This window comes from Balaenoptera musculus, chromosome 18 (assembly GCF_009873245.2).
Source record: "Balaenoptera musculus isolate JJ_BM4_2016_0621 chromosome 18, mBalMus1.pri.v3, whole genome shotgun sequence".
Taxonomy (NCBI): Eukaryota; Metazoa; Chordata; class Mammalia; order Artiodactyla; family Balaenopteridae; genus Balaenoptera; species Balaenoptera musculus.
In genome coordinates, this window is record NC_045802.1 from 46,630,151 (window position 1) to 46,650,803 (window position 20,653).

Genomic DNA, 20,653 nt, shown 5'->3' on the forward strand with positions numbered 1-20,653 from the left:
TGACAGTACATATGTCAATTTTTTTTTGGGGGGGGGAGGAAGTCCTCTCTGTTGAGGTGGTCACACCCAAAAGGCAGTGGGTCAAGTATATCTATAAGCTTTTATTGCTAAGCCAATTCCAAGTCTTGATAAGGAAATTAATAGCCATTGGTGGCACAACTCACTTAGCTTAGAAATGCTGAGAAATCAAAAAAATACAAAAATATCACATTTAGTTATATAGGACTATGAAAATACCAAATGGTTAAATGAACATCTGGTTATGGGCCTGATAGTTTTTATATGCATTTGCAAACATCAACTAAGAGTCCGGTCTCCATGGAGACTTACAAGTGAAAGCTGGTATCCCTTCTTCTATGGCTTTCTCTTTGTTTTTCCTGTCATTGGTTATGAAGATAACTCGCAGCTGATTCTCTGCCGATATTTTCTTCAAATGTTCGTTGTACCACTTTGCTGCTACTCGAATGGCTCTATCATTCCTGTCATTAGAAGTTTCTCCCTGTAATTGTTCTACATAAGTTTCTCTAAATGTAATGGAAAGGGAAAAAAAGAAAGAAAGAAATGGAAAACAACAGAATCAAGCATCTGTAAAAAGTCTTAGGACATAAATGCTTAATAATTACTAAACTTAAAAGTCAACGGTACATCTTTTTCTCTTGAATGTATTCACATTTACATCTCAGAGCGGAAACAAATAAGATCCTTCTAGTCACGTTTTTAAGACAACAACTTGCTTGGAAAAGAAGAAAATCACATTAATGGAGCAATAAAAAGACTAAAATAAATTTATTTCACCAAAAGAAAAATTCAAGATCAGAATTTCTACTTCAGGTTGGGACATTAAAAAAGTAATAGTTTGTTGGAAAAAAACTATACTAAAACTTTGCAGGTCTGATAATGAGATTTCATTCAAACTGTAGATTATCAGGAATTCCTAAAAGCTAATTGTATGATTAGATGATTTGTGATCATATGATTAATCTATAGTTATTAAATACATAATGCACGTAAATTATCCATGGTAAATCCTGAATAAGTGACAAATGCCATCTAGAGATTGAAAGACCAGATACAGATATGATTGCATATTCCTTCTAAGTCTATCCACTCTGAGCTATCAAGTGTCAGCATACTTATTTCTCTAAATCTGTTCTTCGAAGCCAAATTTAAGTACAATAACAAAATTCAGCACAATAACTTCTACCTACTTCTTAAAAATTATAGGCTCAATTTTAGAATTTTATATTTATATATATGGTATCTTATTATTCATCATTAAATACACCTGATAATGCTTTGAAGCTTATCAAAGACACTCATCAATTTTTGAATTGGTTTTAGCATGACTGAGCAACAATCTTACATGAGACTTGCTCGAGTGTCTTATTCTTCCTGTCTACCCCAGCATTGCTAAGCTCTATTCACTGCACTTAAGCTAACAAAATTGTTAACCTTGGATTAAAAATCTGATGATCACGCTCCACAGAAACTAGGTCTTTGAGTGCCGGAAAACAGTGAAGCTTCTGTTTCTGGATTTCGAGGAGGAGACAGAAATAAGAAGTCTACAGGTGCTTTACTGATGTTCTTTATAACAACAGTATTTAAGTGTGGGATATAAGAATAAAGAAGAGAAATTTGAGAAATTAAATATTTTTAATTTGCATATTCCAATGGGATTTCATTATTACATCTACTGTCTAATCTAGCAGTTCTCAACCAGGGAGCGATATTCCCCCCCCACGCCAGGGGACATTTCACAATGTCTGGAGACATTCTGGGTTGTTACAGATCGGTGGATTGGTGGGGGAGGGGAGGTCTGTTACTGGCATCTAGTGCATATAGGCCAGGGCTGCTGCTAAACATCCTACAATTCCTAAGACAGCCTTCCCATAACAAAGAATTATCCGGTCCAATACGTCAATAGTGCCAACATTGAGAAACTCTGATCTAATAAAAGTAAACTTAGGGACGTCCCTGGTGGCGCAGTGGTTAAGAATCCACTTGCCAAGGCAGGGTACACGGTTCGAGCCCTGGTCCGGGAAGACCCCACATGCCGCGGAGCAACTAAGCCTGTGCACCACAACTACTGAGCCTGTGCTCTGGAGCCCGCGAGCCACAACTACTGAAGCCCGTGTGCCACAACTACTGAAGCCCTTGTGCCTAGAGCCCGTGCTCCTCAACAAGAGAAGCCACCGCAATGAGAAGCCCGCGCACCACAATGAAGAGTAGCCCCCACTCGCTGCAACTAGAGAAAGCCCACGCGCAATGAAGACCCAATGCAGCCAAAAATAAAATAAATTTATAAGAAAAAAAAAGCTAGGACTCATCATAAATTATTTATGTAACATAAGAAACAGGCAATATCATATTTTCTAAGATCACACGTTAAGTTCAAACGAAGGTCTTGAATCTGAAACATAAAGAATTCTATTTCTTAACCTTATTGTCGTCAATATGTTCAGTTATAAGGTATTAGTTTAACTTTTAAGAGCCCATTTAGAATATATCTGCTTTATATTTTTAAAGCTTTCCTTCACAAACTCCTATATTTTATTAAACTATGTTGGTTAGTCGTATAATATGGTATACCAGAAACCTAGGCAAATCTCATCTTCCAAACTCCTACTGCTCGACTCATGCTAAAACCAATTCAAAATGAAAACATTTTGGAAATTAAAGTACCTATCATAGCCGAGGAGCCAGGAGACTTTGGTTCTGGGTTTGACCCAGTCAATGCCTATGTGACCTTAGCAAGGTCTGTAAACTGTAAGAACCAAATATTACTCCCAGAAGTATGAAACCTATGGTGTATCTTCTGACGATGTCACAGATTACCGCCAGGAACTCTCCCCCCAGTTTACCTAATTCTATAGTTTCCTGATAATTGACATAATTTCCCCCCTACCTATGGTGCTCGTTAGTAAATGTATAGAAATGCTTCTCCTGGTTATTAGTCACATCTCGGATTCGTTTATATACCGGAGCACTCCGATTTCTCACTTCTTGGAGAACTGTTTGTAGCACAATGACATTCCTGATGGCAGGGTCCTCAAGGACATCAATCTTTTAAATAAATAAACAAATAAATAAATAAATGAAGAGTTAATTTTTCCTGTGTTCATTCATAAATTGCTTCTGTTGAACGTGAAACTCTGCCGGTTAAAAAAAAAAACACTAACTGTACGTTAAATAAGGAGCTATTTTGCAATAGAAAACCCTTCAGGTCCATTAAGGAAGTACACATGTAAATAGGCTAATTACAAAACTTTGTAGAATTAACTTCATTAATAAAGTAATACGTTGGCCCACATAGCTTTCGTTCGTAGGCACTTACAAGCTGCCTGGGGGTCGCAGGCTGGAGGCCACAGAAGCCCAGGTCCCCGACCTCCAGACATTAAAATCTAAGGCAGAAGAGACACCAGGAGTTAGAAAATTGACGTATTTAAAATTCCTATAACTCCAAGAACTCAAAAAAAAAAAAAAAAAAAAAACAGAACAGTACATGGAAAAGAACCTCGGCCTGGGGGGCAGGAGGCATAGGTCCTGACGGGGTTTGCCTCTCCCTAAGTACGTGATGTTGCCCAAGACGCTCCTCCTTGGGCATCAGTCTCCCTATCTCCCTTTCTCCCGGTGGCGCCGCTGTGCCCGCGCTTCGCCCGCCTACCGGCGCACCTGGTGGAGCAGCACGTTGGTGTCAGGCAGCAAGTAGTGCGGCTGCGGGCAGACGCTGCTGACCCGATCCAGGGGCTGCGGCTCGAGGACCGTCCCCTCGTGCGCACCGCCGCACGCCGCGCATCCAGACGCACCGCAGCCTATGTCGTCCCGCAGGTAGTGCTCGCGCACGATCTTCATCACGCCGCCCGCCCGCGTCTTTTTTAAGAAAGTCCTGGACTTGAGCATCTTGCCCGGCGGCTAGGAATCCCGACCCCGACAGTGCTCTTCCGGCGGAAAATGTCAAGCGTGGAGCCCAGTGGCACAACTACACTTTACCCAGAGGTTTGCTCCTTCCCCCTCCAGGATATTAGTAAACCCCTCTCGCGGGGAAACCTCGAGACAGCCGTTGGTTGGCTCTCTGAGGGCTGCGAGGATTGGGCGAAAGCGGGCAGATGGGAGGAGCCCGGAGCCATTTCCGCCCGTGAATTGTGCGGGGCCGCCTCCGGACTCCATCTCCCAGCATGCGTTGCTTCCCGCGCCTGGGTGGACCCGGGAGCGCTGAGTTCCCGTAGCGTGGGCATCTGCCTGCTGCAGCTTCCTCCGTGTGCGGAAATGGTTGTTTTGGTTACGGGTGCTAACGGTCCCCGACCTGTGATTTCTCGTTAAGGGGCTGCAACCCGAGCTGCTGTCTGGAGACACCTTCAGCTCCTCTAAAGTGGCGGCGGTGGCGGCTTCTCCAGCCTTCGACGTGGAGTAATTGAAGCTTTCCAGGTAGCTCACGGCTCCCCCCTTCCTTTATTGCCTGGGACAAGGAATCTTCTGATGCTGCCAAATTCGGGTTTTATTCTTCACGCCGCACGTGTGGGCAGTGCCAGTCCCGGACCCTTTGTATCCCAGGTGATATTGCCTGTCTTTGATTTCGCCTTTCCTTATCCCTTTCCCTTTAAAAACGAGGGAAGCCGATCCAGTCAGAGTTCTTAGGTTTCCCTTCCACACACCTTTTTTCTAATCGTTCAGTTTAGAAAAACTGGTATCTACAATACCGTACGTAATTTATTATATCGTGTAGTATTAAAACGAGGGAGTTGCTGAAATTTTTGTGAAAGGGTAAGGAGTTCGAGGAATTTGTCTTTTACCCTCTTGTTTTCATTTTGCTATCTGCACGTCTATAAAAAAGTTTTATCTCACTATTTCTCTTTTTTAAAAAAGCTTAACTGATGCCTCATTGCCTGTAGAATAAATTTCGAACATACTGAAACATTCAAGGTCCTCCACAGTCTTGATTATATATAAGGGACAACGCTTCTGTGTGTTTGTGTTTGGGGGGTAAGAGGAGTCACTACTCAGATTCACATGGGCTTGGCCCAGGCTGACTACTACTATGTCCCTCTGTTGTTTTACACTTTCATCACTTCTATACCAACCTTAATACCTGAATGATTTTCCCTTTTTATTACTCCTCTCCAAATCCTTCAAGATTCTAAGTCCTACCTCTGTATAACCTTCCCCTGACCAACTCAGAAGAAACTTCTCTATCTTCAACATGTGATGCTTTTATTAGTAGTATTCCTGGGTACTTGCGATTTAGGGCTTTATTGTTTATCTCATACATTTCTTTATTTACTCCAAGTAAGAGTCCTGCCCCCAGGAACTGGGTTTTTTATTCATCAAAAGTATGGGTTCAAAAAAAAAAAAAAACATTGTAAAGCAACTATACGCCAATAAAAATTAATTTAAAAAAAAAAGTATGGGTTTGGAATAGGATTTAATGAGTTTGATTTAATATGTTTGATTTGAGCAGTAACTTACCAGTCTGCCCTAGATTTGGGGTCCTCCAGTTTGCCTAATATTTACTTAGGGAACCCTTAGTATCTCTTTGATATACTTTATGCTTTCCATAGAGAATGTTTGAGTATGTTTAAATCAATATTTTTTAACCTACAGAAAATTGAAATAGAATTGGAGAAGAAAAGTGACCCATAATAATTAAAAATGTCTCAAAAAGTTGCCAAGCCATCAAAAACACTGAACATCTCTAGCTCTCTGGAATCTGAAGATATTAGTTTAGAAACAACAGTTCCTACAGATGATATTTCCTCATCAGAAGAGAGAGATGGTAAAATCAAAATCACCAAGCAGCTAATTGAACGGAAAGAACTACTTCATAATATTCAGTTACTGAAAATAGAGCTATCACAGAAAAATATGATGATCGACAATTTGAAGGTTGAGTATCTTACAAAGGTAAGATCATGTGTAAATTTGCTATCTATGTTCTTTATTGCCTTGAAACTGCAGATATATAAGAATTAAGTTTATGTATATGTAATCTGAACTTGAAATGATAAACTTAAAATATCAAGAAAATAATTATATTTTCTTGCATAGTTTAAAAAAGCTGTTTTTAAAAAGAGAAAGGGGGCTTCCCTGGAGGTGCAGGGGTTAAGAATCCGCCTGCCAATGCAGGGGACACGGGTTCAAGCCCTGGTCCGGGAAGATTCCACATGCTGCGGAGCAGCTAAACCCGTGCGCCACAACTACTGAGCCTGTGCTCTAGAGCCCGTGAGCCACAACCACTGAAGCCCACGTGCCACAACTACTGAACCCGTGTGCCACAACTACTGAAGCCCACATGCCACAACTACTGAACCCGTGTGCCTAGAGCCCGCACTCCACAACAAGAGAAGCCACCACAATGAGAAGCCCGTGTACCGCAACGAAGAGTAGCCCCTGCTCACCGCAACTAGAGAAAAACCGCGCTCAGCAACGAAGACCCAACGCAAAAATAAAATAAATAAAATAAATAAATTTATAAAATAAATAAATAAAATAAAAGGAGAAGGGAAGTGAATAATAGTTCTGTGTACCAAATAAAAAGTCTTGAAAGAAGGGGTGACTTAAAGGTGGGCAGGGGTGAATTGCTTCTGTAGGCTCAGTTTTTAAAATGTATTATGTGTGAAGTATATTTTCTCCAGTGTTTTTTTTCTGGGCAAGTTTTTTCTGCTTCATTGAGAATTAGCCCTGAGGTGACTAGTTGGATAGGGAGAATCAAGATCATTATTACATTACTGAATCTGTTTAGTCCTCTACCATGGAGATTTGGTTTCTTTATAACTTGCTCTTTGATAGTTACTGTGTCATAGTACCAAGTGTAACAAATTCGCTTACCATTCTCTTTAACAAGTGGTTATCTGCCAAATAACAAGGGATGCTGCAGTCCTTGTTTTTCTGCCTTGTGTGTTTATTTACAGTTACGGAGTGTTTTATGTAAGGCCTGGTAAAGTTGTCGCTAGTTATAAAAAATTTACAGTGATTTCAGAAAGACAGGATAAACATTGTAACTCTTACTACTTCTGTCTTCTGAGAAAGTCTTTTCTTTCCAGTAGGAAACCCTCCATCTTTGCTCTTGATCCCACCTCTTCCTATCTCCTCCCCTCCCCATTTTGTTTCAGTTATATCTACCTTCTCTCTTGTTAAGTCAGTCTTGGTTAGTTCTTGCCTCTGTATAAGTATCATGCTGCTAGAAAAATTTCTTGACCACACCTCTCTTGGAAAATGAAATGTCCTAAATCCCAAGGTCTTGATGATGTAAAGAAATCATTTAGGTACATTTAAAAATATATGTTAATAGCTAACATTTATTGAGTGCTTATTCTGTGCCAGACCCTGTTCTGTGAGCTTTTTCATTTATTATCTCATTTAAGCCATACAGCTCTTTGAGGTGTAGGAGCTTTGAGGGGGATCTTCTCTGACCCATCATATTAAATGAATCAATAGAATAAGTTAGACTGATATTTAGTAAGCACACAGTAAGTATTAGTCATTGTTGCTGTTATTAACTAAGATAATATTCTCATTTTTTTCACTCTGCTTATTTTCTGTGCCTTACATCTATGCTCATAGGACTACCTGCCTTGTTTGTTGGGTATTTGTCTCACTTAATAAAGTGTAAGGATCCTGAGGACAGGGACTTCTTTGTAGTCCCTGTTGTATCTCCAGCACTTAGAACTGTCCCTGGCACCTAGTAAGTGCTCAGCTGTTTCTTAAATGAGTGACTTAACCCCATTTTGCTATTGAAAAAAACAGAACCATAACTGGTTAATAGCATACCAAGGCCATTCGGATGGAAGTGATGGAGCCAGGTGGGATTAACACCAAGAAGTCTAATGCCTATGCTCCATCCAAGTAAACCTCCTAAGACTTCCTTTTACGTTCTCTATGCAGTCAACTACCTAGACTAGGTCACTTGGTATTTTATCAGTGTATCCTGTGGTTTCCCATTCTTTTCCCTTAGTCATATTGTTTTTACTCCTCAAATGGACTCCCACAGTGCTACTGGCTCATGTATCTCTATCCTTAAGATCTCCTTCAGTGGAAGTCATTGAAGAAGCCTACTGGCTCATGTAGTGAGCTACTGGCTCATGTATCTCTACTGAGATAGTAGAGTGCTACTGGCTCATGTATCTCTATCCTTAAGATCTCCTTCAATGGAAGTCATTGAAGAAGCCTGAGGTAATCTCCCATTTGTTAATCTACCCACTCAGTCAACAAATATTCTATTAAGTGCCAACTGTATACCACATCCAAAATTACATTTTGTTTGGCCACTTTTTAGATTATTTGTTTTCAATTTACATTGTGCTTGGTTATAAATGGCTTCTCTCCTTTTTAAAGTGTAACGTTTACATTATTGGCATGGTGGTTTATTCATGAGAGGCTTTCCGGTATAACAGATCAGAGCTGCAGTTCTAGACACACACAGTTTGAGTTTGAATCCCAGCCCTTATAGTTACCTTGAGCAAATTCCTTAAGTTTTTTATTCCCTGATTTCCTGTAAAATAAGAATAATCATAGTTTTTACTCATGGAGTTGTTGGAGGATTAAATTAATCAAGGCACATAAGCTCTTAGATGCCTGGTGTATAATAAATAATAGTAGTAGTTATATTTATTCAGCACTGTATATTATTATTATTATTATTATTGTATCCCATGGTGCTTAGTATAGTTTTTAATTGTTGTGGTTTTCTGGTTGGGCTGAAAATGTAGCAGATTAAGTTAGTCATATTCCTGAGTTTATGACACACAGTCATCATTGATCCTTGCAAGATCACTTCTTATTTTGTACATTTATTCTTTTTATTCCCATAATTCATTTCTCTTCCTCCCTTTCTCTATGTTTATTTTTTCCTTTTAACATTTATTCTTTAAAAAAAATTTATTGAGGTACAGTCAGTTTACAGTATTATATAAGTTTCAAGTGTACAACATAGTGATTCACACTTTTTAAAGGTTATACTCCCTTTATGGTTATTATAAACATTTATCTTGAACATGAGTATTTTTCTTATTTTTTTCCTTCACATAAATCTGAATTGCATGTTTTGTTTTAGATTTTATTCCTTTTATAGTTTTTCCTTTCAACTCAGTGCGGTTTTTAAGATCCTTCATGTTGCCACGTGCAAGTCTAGTCCTTTGCTTCCAGCAGCTACACAGTTCAGGTGTGTGTCTACCCATGCGTCCACCCATTCCCGCAGCGATAGGTGCCCAGGGTGCCTCTAGCTCCTTGCCACCACATGCAGCGTGGCCTTCTTTAGACATTCCTCTTCTGGACCTGGTGTGAACATTTCTTTGACATATATACTAAGAAGTGGAATTTCTGGCTCACAGGGTATATGTCTACTTAATTTAAGTGTACTTGCAAATTGCTCTCCACAGTAGCTGCCTGCTCTACATTCCCGTGTTTTGTCTATGAGCACTAGGGTTGTCCTGCTTAGAGACCCCTTGGGGTAATGTATCTGCTGTCAAATATGGGAGGAAGTATTATATGGTAGAAGAATTAGTCTTCCTTAATTCGTCAAGTCCAAGGCACCTGGATTGGAAGACGGACCCCTATGTGTATTGCTAGGGTTAAACACTGCCCAGTTAAACTGTTATGTGCTGTAGTTTGTAAGATGCATTCCAGCTTCAGAGATGAAAAATGTGGAAAAGTGTGAGTCTGGGATTGATGAAGGAACAGTATTTTTAGCCACTCATTCATTCTCCAAAGTTTACCAGTACATTGAACATCAGGGATACGAAGATGAAAATGTCACATTCTAGCGTTACAAAAATAAATTTCCCTCCCTAGACTATAGCTCCATGAGAATGGTTGGAGTAGGAAGCTGGGAAGTGTAAGTCTTTAACTGGACAGGTTGTTGTCTCTTATAAAAACCAGAGTTACCTGAGAAAGAGGGGAAGACTTGATGTTGGGAGACAACAGTTTTTTCCACTCATCAAGGTCTTAGTTCGGAAATATGTGAATCTATATAATATAACTTCTCTCCACGCCAGTATGGCAAGGGTACAATGCTTATGTTTATTATAGCTTATAACTGGTGGTACAGTTCACTACTAAGAATGTCTCGACCCATGTTGATTTGACAGAAGCAGGTTGGTCCCAGGAAACTTAAAAAGCATGGATTCCCCCTCCCCACTCAGCTGCTTGCCGACTGAGAGCGCTTGGAAGGCAAGCGGCTCAGGCCAAACTCCCTAATCTTAGAGGACTGTTAGCTTTGCACTTTTATCCCCACTTATTGCTGCCTAAATCGCTTTCCTTATTCCACCTCCTTATTCCTTTCCTCCTCATTCTTCTTGCTTGTCAGTTTTTAAATGCCAGAGTCTCTCTTTCTTTATCTCTCATTGGAGATCTGTGGATTCTTTATTGCTTGGAAATGGAGGAGTGAATCTCCCTAGCTTGACTGTCTCTGAGTTGAGGGACTTAATCTAAAAGTCAGTTAAAATTGTAAAATTTCTAACCCTGAAAAAAGCGGAAGTTTCTCCTTGTGGTAACAGTTTTCTTGATTTGCAAAATAGTAATTATGAGGAATGTGGTTATCTTTTGTTGATTTAAGACGTTTATTGAGACATGTTGCCAGGAATATAGCAGTAAATATGACAGAGTCCCTTTTTTCTGGAGATCACATTCAAGTGAGAGACATGATCAAACAACAATTAAACAAGATATCGTCAAGATCATGTGACGTGGCATTGCTCAGCAGTGGGAGTTTTCTGCTTTGGATAGGGAGTCAGCAAACTTTCTCTGTAAAGGCCTGGGCCAGACAGTAAATATTTTATGCTTTGCAGGCCATGTATGGTCTATCACATATTCTTCCTTCTATATTTTTTTTTTCTTTTAACAACTTTATAAATGTAAAACCTATTCTTAGCTCGTGGGCTAATCAGGAACAGGACATGGGCTGGATTTGGCCCATCACCACGGTATATTAACCCTTGCTTTAGATTACGTATCAGAGAGGCCGTTTGCAGACTTTAGGAGGCTGGAGTGACACGTCCTGATTTTTATTTTCAAAATGTCAGTGAAGTAATAGACTAAGAGCAGATAAGGTAGAAGAGGAAGACAGTATTAGGCTGTTGCCTTACGTAAGACTCCTGACTTTTTGGCTTCATCTCCTGGAGCCGTTTACCGAGAAATAGAAGGCTGGGAGAAAACTGATATAGGAGATAAAGTTTAAGTTCTGTTTTGAATATGTTAAACTTTAAATGCCCGCCCATTAGACTCCTAAATGGAATTGTCGCTCTGACTTTAGAGGGCAGTCCATGACCAGGGAGTGGGTGTGTGTGTGTGTGTGTGTGTGTGTGTGTGTGTGTGTGTGTGTGTGCACGTGCACACACACGTAATATACATCGGCATGTAGGTGCCACTTAAAGCTATGGGATTTGATGGCATTACCTGGGGAGAGTAGAGGACCCCAAACCAAGTCAAGGAGTAGTCAAACATTAGAAATGGGTTAAAGGAAGAAAATCCAGCAAGGGAACCTGAGAACCTTAAGAGGGTCCAGTGAGTTAAGGAGGAAAACCAGGAGGAGTATCACGTACGGTGAAAGAGGATGGAGTGGTCAGCTCTGCCAAATCATGCTGTCAAGTAAGATAAATAGGCAGAAATAACCATGGGACTGGGCATGATGGATGGGATTCATAACTTTAACAAGAATTGTTACTGGAATAGTGTGGGACAAAAACCGTATGGAAGTTTTGCTCCGATGGTGAGCAGAGAAAATGGTACTGTAGCAGAGGAAGTGGTGGGATCAAGGGAGTGTGGTTTGTTGGGTTTTTTAATGGGAGGCAAAAACATGTTTGTTTAATGACAGGAATAGTTCAGTAGAGAAGGAGAATTTGATGATGCGAGAGGAATTCACTTGAATATATTAAGGACTGACTGTTAAATTAATCTGCATATTTTAAAAGGTGAACAAGAATTGCCTGGGTTGAAAGGGAAAGAGTAAAGAATTTTTTAAATAGTCTAAGAGTGAACTCAGGTGCATGGAGGCTTAAGAGGGAGCACAGCATATTGGGGGAATGGCAAGCACTTACTTTTGCTGGAACAGAGTTTTCTTTTAAGCTAGTGACGAGAGACATGGTAGGTAAGGGCCAGATCAAGAAGGACTCGTATAGTATGCCATGAAGTTTGAAATTTATTCTGAAGACAGTGAGGATCCTCTGAAGCATTTAAAAGCGGGGAAATAAATTTTTGATAGCATTTTTAAAAGATAAGATAAAGGAAGATAGTTTTGGAGATTGGCAAAACTGAAGGCAGGGAAACCAGTTAGGAAACCATTATAATAAATCCAGGTGAGAGATGACAGGGGTCTAACTGAAGACTTGTCAATGGGTATTAAAGAGGATGGTATAGTTTTGACAGCTTTTTATGGAATGAACTCAACAATAAAAACAATGATGTCAGATCAGAATAAGCAATGGAGGAGATATATCAAATATGCCTGACTCAGATTTTTTTGCTTTGGAGACCAGGGAGATGCAAGGAATATAATATAGGTGAGGTTGTTGACTAGGTGCATTTTGGACATTTATAGCATCACCCATGTAGTCAATTGAAGATGTATAGTAGGCAGAGATTACAGATGGATCTGAGGTATATACGCAGGGTCTGGCCAGGAAATAATTACCTGGGCGAGGCACCAGCATGAAAATTCCAGTTGGCAAAGGGTTTTTCACTTAGATTAGGTTAACGGGAAAAAATGATCTTAATGACAGCCTGGCAAAAAAACATTTATAAGGCAGCAGATTCAAAGCATAGTTTAACAACCATTTGTATGAACAAACAGAAGGTTTCATTAAACGATAAATTTGCAAACTGACTGTATAATTTACCTTTTCCTCTTTTTTAAGATTGAAGAATTGGAAGAGAAGCTTAATGATGCACTTCACCAGAAGCAGCTACTATCATTGAGATTAGACAACCAATTGACTTTTCAACAAAAGGATGCCAGGTAAAAGTTTTAAAAAGCAGCAATACCTATCTAGCAGTTAGTTATGTCATTACCTATTCATGCATGTGATGGTAAGCTAAAATAGAGAAATCTTAAATCAAAGACGGTAATAATTTTTACATCCAGACTGACAAAAAAACTACTTGATACGTACACAAAATACAAAAAGCCAGAATTCAACATTTATTCAACAAATATTGCCAGTGTAAGTGAACCATAAATGACAATGGAAGCTCTCTAAACTCACCACCACTTAACTGGCTGTCTGGATTAACCTTTCTTCATTTGCTCTGTAGAACATACTGATATATTCTTATGGCCCATTGAATTCTCCTGGGTTAATGTACCTTTTGTTTGCCTACATACTTTCTCCAGCTCAGTTGTGTGATTATCCAGAGTCTGTTGTGTTTACTCTCAAATATGCCTATGCCAATCATACTTATTATACTTATATAATCATACTTACACTTAATTAAAATTATATTTAAAAATGAGTACAAAAAACATATGTCATTTCTTTGCAAACTATAATGAATTCTTTGGAAAGATTCAATTAAAGTGAGTGACTAAAAAATCATCAAATTAAGTGTAAGCAAGAGGTGTTTAGAGATTAGGGGCAAAAATCAAATCCATAAAAAGTATCCTCAGATTTCCCAAGTGTCTTTTAAAAAGGTCTCCTGCCATTGTAAAGAAATCAAACTTGGAAATCATGAAAAATGATTTACAGAAAAACAAAGCATATCTCCATATTACAAAAAATCTGGACCCTATGTAAAAAATGTTGCCAATGAATGTTTATTTCTATATTTTAATTAGCTGTAAATGTGTAAAGTAGGTATATTTTTCCTTTATAAGCTCTCACTTTTTTTTTTTAATTTTATTATTATTTTTTTATTTTTGGCTGTGTTGGGTCTTCGTTTCTGTGCTAGGGCTTTTCTCTAGTTGCAGCAAGCTGGGGCCACTCTTCATCGTGGTGCACGGGCCTCTCACTATTGTGGCCTCTTTTGTTGTGGAGCACAGGCTCCAGACGCGCAGGCTCAGTAGTTGTGGCTCACGGGCCCAGTTGCTCCGCGGCATGTGGGATCTTCCCAGACCAGGGCTCGAACCCGTGTCCCCTGCATTGGCAGGCAGATTCTCAACCACTGTGCCACCAGGGAAGCCCCTATAAGATCTTACTGTTTAACTGATATTTTTAAAAATTAGCTGACCAATTATCAGCTACTATCACATTAGATCAGTGGTTCTCAAATTTTAGCATGCATCAGAACCACCTGCAGGGCTTGTGAAAAAAGATTGTTGGGTCCCACCCTCAGATTCTGATTTGAGTTGGGCCCTGAGAATTTGCATTTCTACCAAGTTCCCAGATGATGCTAATGCTGCTACTGGTTTGGGGATAACACTTTGAAAACCACTGCATTGGATAATAGGACTTCTACTCTCATTCTTTAGGCATTGATCAAATTAAATGAAGGGGAGAGGGCGGTAGGAGACTATTGCAGTAATTCTCTTGATAGCTGACAGTGGTAAAAAGTGGTTGGATTCTGAATATATTTTGAAGGTAGAGTTGATAGGATGTCCTAATGGATTAGATGTGGGGTTTAGGAGAGAGAGGAATCAAGGATTGTACCAACATTTTTGGCCTGAATAAATGAAGGGATGAAATTGCTGTCAACTAAAGATGGTTGGGGGGGGGGTGATGAACTGGGAGATTGGGATTGACATACACACACTAATATGTGTAAAATAGATAACTAATAAGAACCTGCTGTATAAAAAATAAATAAATAAAATAAAATTTAAAATTCAAAAAAAAAAAGTAAAGATGGTGAAACCATAGCGGAATAGGTTTGTGAGAGAAGAGCAGGAGTTCAGTTTGGAACATGTTAAGTTAGAGTTGTCGTATTAGAAATCCACGTGGAGGTGTATGAGGAGTCTGATCTAGAGGTATAAATCTGGAGTCGTTAGGATATAGGTGGTATTTAAGTCACGAGACTGGATGAATTCCCCAAGGGAGTGAACACAGAGGAGAGGACTGAGTACTCCAACACTAAGACAAACTAGATAATAAGACCGAGAAAGTGCCACCAAGAAAATAGGAGAAAAATGAAAAGGAAAAAAATATGGTGTCTGGGAAGCCAGATGGAGAAAGTGTATAAGGAGGGAGAGATCAGATGTCTCAAGTGCTATTGATAGGGATGGAAAGAACTGAGAACTGATCATTAGCAATCTGAATGTTACCACACCTGACTGGCTTGGGTTTAAGAGGAAAGGCATTGAAGAGAGTGCATACAGAAAACTTTTGAGAAACAAAAGGGGCAGTGAAATGGGGTCAAAAATTGTGAGGGCTTGTTTGTTCATTTATTTTAAGACAGGACGAATAACAGCATGTTTGTATGTTGATGGGAGTGACACAGTAGGAGAGGGAAAAAATCAGGTGGTCTCTTCCTGCTCAGAATTTTGGGGTCGGCAACTAACAATGTGTACTACATGTATTCCTTGAGAAAGGTGATAGATTATGTGTGGATTACTGTCTTCGTTACCTCATTGGTTGAATTAATACATTGTGGTGTTTCAGTGTTGCCATCTTAAAGAGGTATACCTTGAAGTACCTGGATAAAGACAAATGAAAATTACTTTAATGAGTAGGGTCCAAAGCGGATACATAAGATTTACACCTTAAGGAGAAGACATGTATAATTTTATAATTTGAATTTTAAGCGTTATTAAGAACATTCATTTTCTATTTAATAATTTACGTGGCTACACATTCAGTAATTAGTATAGCATTGTCATTTCGTGTTTAACTGGTTAAGTCAGCATTTAGCTGGAGCCAAAAATACTATTAAGCTTCTCATTTCTTAATTTTATGTTACTATAAAAAAGGAACTTTGAGAAAATTAGATCTCAGTGATTTTTTTAAGCTTGCTATACATTCTCTCCTAATGTAGAAAATATCAAGAACTAATGAAACAAGAAATGGAAACTATTTTATTGAGACAGAAACAACTAGAAGAGACAAACCGTCAGCTGAGAGAGAAAGCTGGAGATATTCGTCGAAACCTGCGTGACTTTGAGTTGACAGAAGACCAATATATGAAACTAAAAGGTCTTCCGGAAGATCAGCTTTCAATTCCTGAATATGTGTCTGTAAGTATCTTGTATCATTAAAAAAAAAAAAAAAAAAGCATATATTTCCAGACTAAAATTTGCCATTTCTATAGTAGCCATAACTTTTGAAGTACCTAATTGATAAATTATTTTATGGCTCTGTGGCTCTGATCTGAAGGTAGTGAGTGAATGGTGTTCAGATCACCAAATTTTAAAGGGTCTTGGCCATTGACCTCCAAAGTCAAGCAATAAATAGGGCTCTAAAGTTAATGGCTGGATAATCCATAGAAATGAATTATTTTTTCATAAACTGTGGCAGTTTATAATGTTGTCAAAAGAAAAATTATAGAGATAACAGATCAGTGGTTGCCAGGGGTTAGGGACATTAGAGTAGAGGGGAGTGGTGTGATTATAAAGGGACAGCATTAGGGCGATCGTTACGGATCTAGGTCAGGATCTCAACTGCAGTGTTGGTTACACAAGTCTGTACAAAGGATTGATCTATGGCAGTGTTCTCAAATCTTTCTGATATCAGCATCCATTTACACTCTAAAAATTATTGAGGACCCCAAAGAGATTTTGCTTATATAGACTATATCTGTTAATGTTTACCATATTCGAAATTAAAACTGAGAAATTTTTACAACACAGGAATACACAAGTACACACTTCATTAGCCTTAAGGGCGATGATATCATCACACATCATGTAGCCACCGGCAGACACTTAACGGGCATAAGATTAAGAGTAAAACAGGCAAAAAATCTTAGCATCACTAGGAAGATAGTTTTGGTCACATGGATTTCCTGAAAGGGTCTCAGAGTGACAGGGTGGGACCAGGGCTCCCAGAAGCACGCATCTCACACCAACTGCAAGTTTGTGATATATAGAGGTCATTTCACCCTAAGAGGCTTGAATTTTTTTCATCTGTAAAAGGGTTAATAATAATAACAGTGCCTTTTATTCAATAGCTTGTCATAATCGATGATGAAAAAGAATCTGAAAAAGAATATGTATGTATATTTATATGTATAACTGAATCACCTTGCTGTATAGTGGAAACTAACACAACATTGTAAATCCACTATGCTTCAATTAAAAAAGAATAATAATAACAGCAACTTTCTATTGAGGTAATTGTGAAGATTAACTGTGAATTTGTGTGTAAAATGCTTAACACAGTGCTTAGAACACAGTAAACACATAATAAATATTATCAATTCTTTTTACTGTAGTGGTTGCTACTCTTGGTTCTCATTTGGATAATGCCGCTTCCAGATTAATGATTTCCTACAAAACGGAGTACTGTTTTTTGTCCAGCTTTTTATTTAACGTAGCTTGAACATAATTGTTCTGCCCAAAGTACTGTCCAAAACCAAGTAAATATCTCAAGTGCTGTCATTGAGGCTTTATCCATTGTAGATGGAAAGTATCCCATTAGTGGCAGGCATACGTATTTTTGCTCTCTGATCTGTTAACGTTCCTTGTCTTATCTTTTGTTTTCAGACAGTACCGTCCTAACTAGTCAATTATACACAGGTTCATTGTGTCAAGTACTAGCCTTAGGACTTGCCTCTTCCCAAATATGGTACTCCTGCAATACAGCAATACATTAAGGAGTTTCAGATTGTATGCCTATACAATAAATAGTCCCTAATTGCCCTCTCCTAATTTGCTGATAGCTTAGTTTTGTAGGAGCTTGTTTGCTGGAACACTTTACTAAGTTAGGGCAGGCAAATTCCCCTAAGAGAATTACAAGTGGGAAGAGAGGTCTGAACTGAATGGAACAGTGACATGAAAATACCTCCTGATTCATCCTGATTATCCCTTCCACAGTGGTGGTAGTAAGTAGACTTCACCAAGAACCTAGGGTGTAGGCTTTTTCTTATCTTTAGGCATGGGAGATAGAGCAGTGCACAAACCAGACAAAAATTCCTGTCCTCACAGAGCTTACATTCCAATGAAGCAACACACACAATAAATTAAAATATGTAGAACGTTTGTCATAAATGCTATGGAGAAAAGAGCAGGAATGAAGAGTGAGGATGCTATTTTAATCAGCGTAGGGGAGGGACTTCCCTGGTGGTCCAGGGGTTAGGACTCCGTGCTGTCACTGCCAAGGGACCGGGTTCGATCCCTGGTCGGGGAACTAAGATCCCACAGGTGGCGCGGCCCCCCAAAGAAAATCTGGTTAGGGAAGTCAGGGAGGGTTTTACTGATAGGGTGATGTCTGGTCAGAGACCTGAAGGGAGTGAAAGCATGAGCCGTACATTTATATGTGAGAAGAGCTTTTCTGTCAGAGGAAACAGCAAGAGCAAAACTCTCGAACACGTGATGTGCTGAGGAAATAACAAGCGGATAGTGTGGAGTGAGCAATAGTGGGAGGTGAGGAGTAAGGAGAAAACGGAGTACGGATAGAAGAGAGGAAAGAGAGACTGTGTCACAGGCGGGGAGTTATAGATAATCTGGGCCTTGAAGGGACTTAATTGAACATTAAGACTTAATGAAGTTATTAGTGGTCAGGGACAATTAAAGACCGTCTCGTATCAGTTTTGTACAAACAAAACTTTAGTGTACAGGCATATAATCTGAAACTCCTTAACACTTTCCTTTATTATCTTAATACTTTTCCTTGTATTACTGATGATTGAGAGTGCTATTAATTAGCCAATTTTAATTGTAGTTTGGGTTTCGAGACTGCTTATTAATTTGATTTTTTTTTTTTTTTAAAGATTCGATTCCATGAGCTAGTGAATCCATTAAGAAAGGAAATCTCTGAACTACAAGTGAAAAAGAAAGACCTGGCAGAAGAATTAAGTGAAAACAAGGGTCAACTGAAACAACTGACCGAGGTTTGTATAATTTTGATCCCTGGTGTGAAGAGGCTTCAAGAGGTCCTTAAGATCTGTGATAGGGAATATAAAAGTCAGTGAAAGGAAAATGGAACTCGGGGGTGCTGACTGCTGTGATTCTTCATAAGTAGTGGGAAGGAGGTGAGACTGGAAATAGCCATCTTATTTTGGCAGGGTACGTCCATGATATTGACCGTAATCCCCGGCTGAGTGTTTTGTTGTTGTAACTCATTTCATTCTCAGTTCTTCATTACAGATCCGCCTTGTTGGTGATAAGAAAGGGAGCCCCTGTGCATTTATCAGTCATTTTGCCTCTTCATCAAATACAGTTAGCTCTCCTAATACCTGTTCAGAGCACATGCACTAATATTAGCATCCATCCCAGTGATGCCTGGTGCTGTGCTAGGTGCTGGCAGCAGTGAGTACAAGAGAGACAGTGTCTGCCCTTCCAGAGTTCAGATTCTAGTAGGTTGGAGTTATACCTTAGATGATATCTGGACACTCATTCTTTGTGTGACCTTGAACAAGTCATTCAGTGTTTCTTGCTCTGTCAAATGAAGAAAATAATACTATTTGTCCATTTACTTCATTGAATTGCCCACATTTCTGTTTCAAAGTAAAAATGTGATTTTTAGCAAGGCTGCCTATAAATAACTATTTTGTGTCCTATTTCAAGGGCAACTTTTACGAAAGATCTGTTGTCCAGAAATAAACAATTAGGATTTAATTTATATTTTGATGCTCTGATTTGCTGCACTGTTAGTGCTGGATGGAATCTACTTCGGTCATTAATATAGAGCCAGTATTACAGGCAAATGAAGACTCCGCTTCTTTCTGCTCACAGGAGCATTGAAGTCATCAGGAGCGATGCCAGAGAGGCCGATGTGCTGATGTGAACCCTACCACAGGGGTCTAGTATGGTGGTTTTTTCCTGCTGCTAACCTGCCACATTGTGCAGGTAAACTGTTTTGCACATTTAGAAAAATAGCTCTTAACTTTTAAAAAATTTGCATCTAAAGTCAAAATAATAAAGGACAAAGAAGACCTCAGTTTGGTTACTAACTAATTTTGCAGCCTTGGGCAAATCATTTAATCTCCATTGTCTCTGTAGAATGCCCAGGATGGTGATGGTGGTGGCAGCAGCGGTGGCGGTGTGGCACAGGGTTCGTTAGGGACAGGACAGATAAGTTTTCAGGCTTAGTTCTGCAGCACCTTATGGTACGTCAGCATCCCTCAAGGACTTCTTATTTTTTAGAGGGAGGACTGGAGGAGCTTTCTATCCTTGTTTCTATCAGACCACCTCTATTTTAGTCACTTTTGACATTTGGGGATTCTAAGAGTACTTTCTCCTGAACAAAGGATTCTTTGGACCAAAAAAAAAAAAAGGCTTGGATCTCTAAAATTATCATTAGTATGTGACGTATTTTTACTGTGTGGTAAAGCAAGTCTTTCTACTCTCAAGGGTCAGTAATGGCATTGTATCCCAGATTTTAGTTTGTTTCAACCTTACTAACACCTTTAGTATAGAAAGCATAGAAAATTAACACTGGTTTCACTCATAGAGTTCCTGAGTGTTTTTAGTGCATGAATACCTCTTGAACACAGAAGCAGTTTTGTTTGTGAACTTGTGTTAGGGTTCTCCAGAGAAACAAAGCCAACAGGATATGTAAATATATATGGAGAGACGTATATTTTAGGGAATTGGCTCTTGTGATTGTGGAAGCTTGGCAAATCCAAAATCTAATGGGGT

General features: G+C 39.2%; 2 protein-coding genes across 4 annotated transcripts in view; one reads left to right on the forward strand and one right to left on the reverse strand.

Moving 5' to 3' along the window:
- Positions 1-3,996, reverse strand: part of DIS3 (DIS3 homolog, exosome endoribonuclease and 3'-5' exoribonuclease) — a 28,311-nt gene extending 24,315 nt beyond the window's left edge. Inside the window, 3 exon segments of the mRNA XM_036831481.1 lie at positions 331-524; positions 2,906-3,063; positions 3,673-3,996. Coding sequence (XP_036687376.1) covers positions 331-524; positions 2,906-3,063; positions 3,673-3,900 — 580 coding nt within the window. The 5' untranslated portion in view covers positions 3,901-3,996.
- A 197-nt stretch (positions 3,997-4,193) lies between these two features.
- PIBF1 (progesterone immunomodulatory binding factor 1) overlaps positions 4,194-20,653 on the forward strand; it is a 201,443-nt gene continuing 184,983 nt past the window's right edge. For 2 of the 3 annotated variants that reach the window (XM_036832007.1, XM_036832010.1), the window contains exons 1-5: positions 4,194-4,551; positions 5,599-5,898; positions 12,843-12,943; positions 15,892-16,090; positions 18,784-18,903. In XM_036832007.1, the coding sequence (XP_036687902.1) occupies positions 5,647-5,898; positions 12,843-12,943; positions 15,892-16,090; positions 18,784-18,903 (672 nt within the window). In that variant the 5' untranslated portion in view covers positions 4,194-4,551; positions 5,599-5,646. The remainder of the gene's footprint in view (positions 4,552-5,598; positions 5,899-12,842; positions 12,944-15,891; positions 16,091-18,783; positions 18,904-20,653) is intronic. The other variant, XM_036832009.1, reaches the window with a different exon arrangement.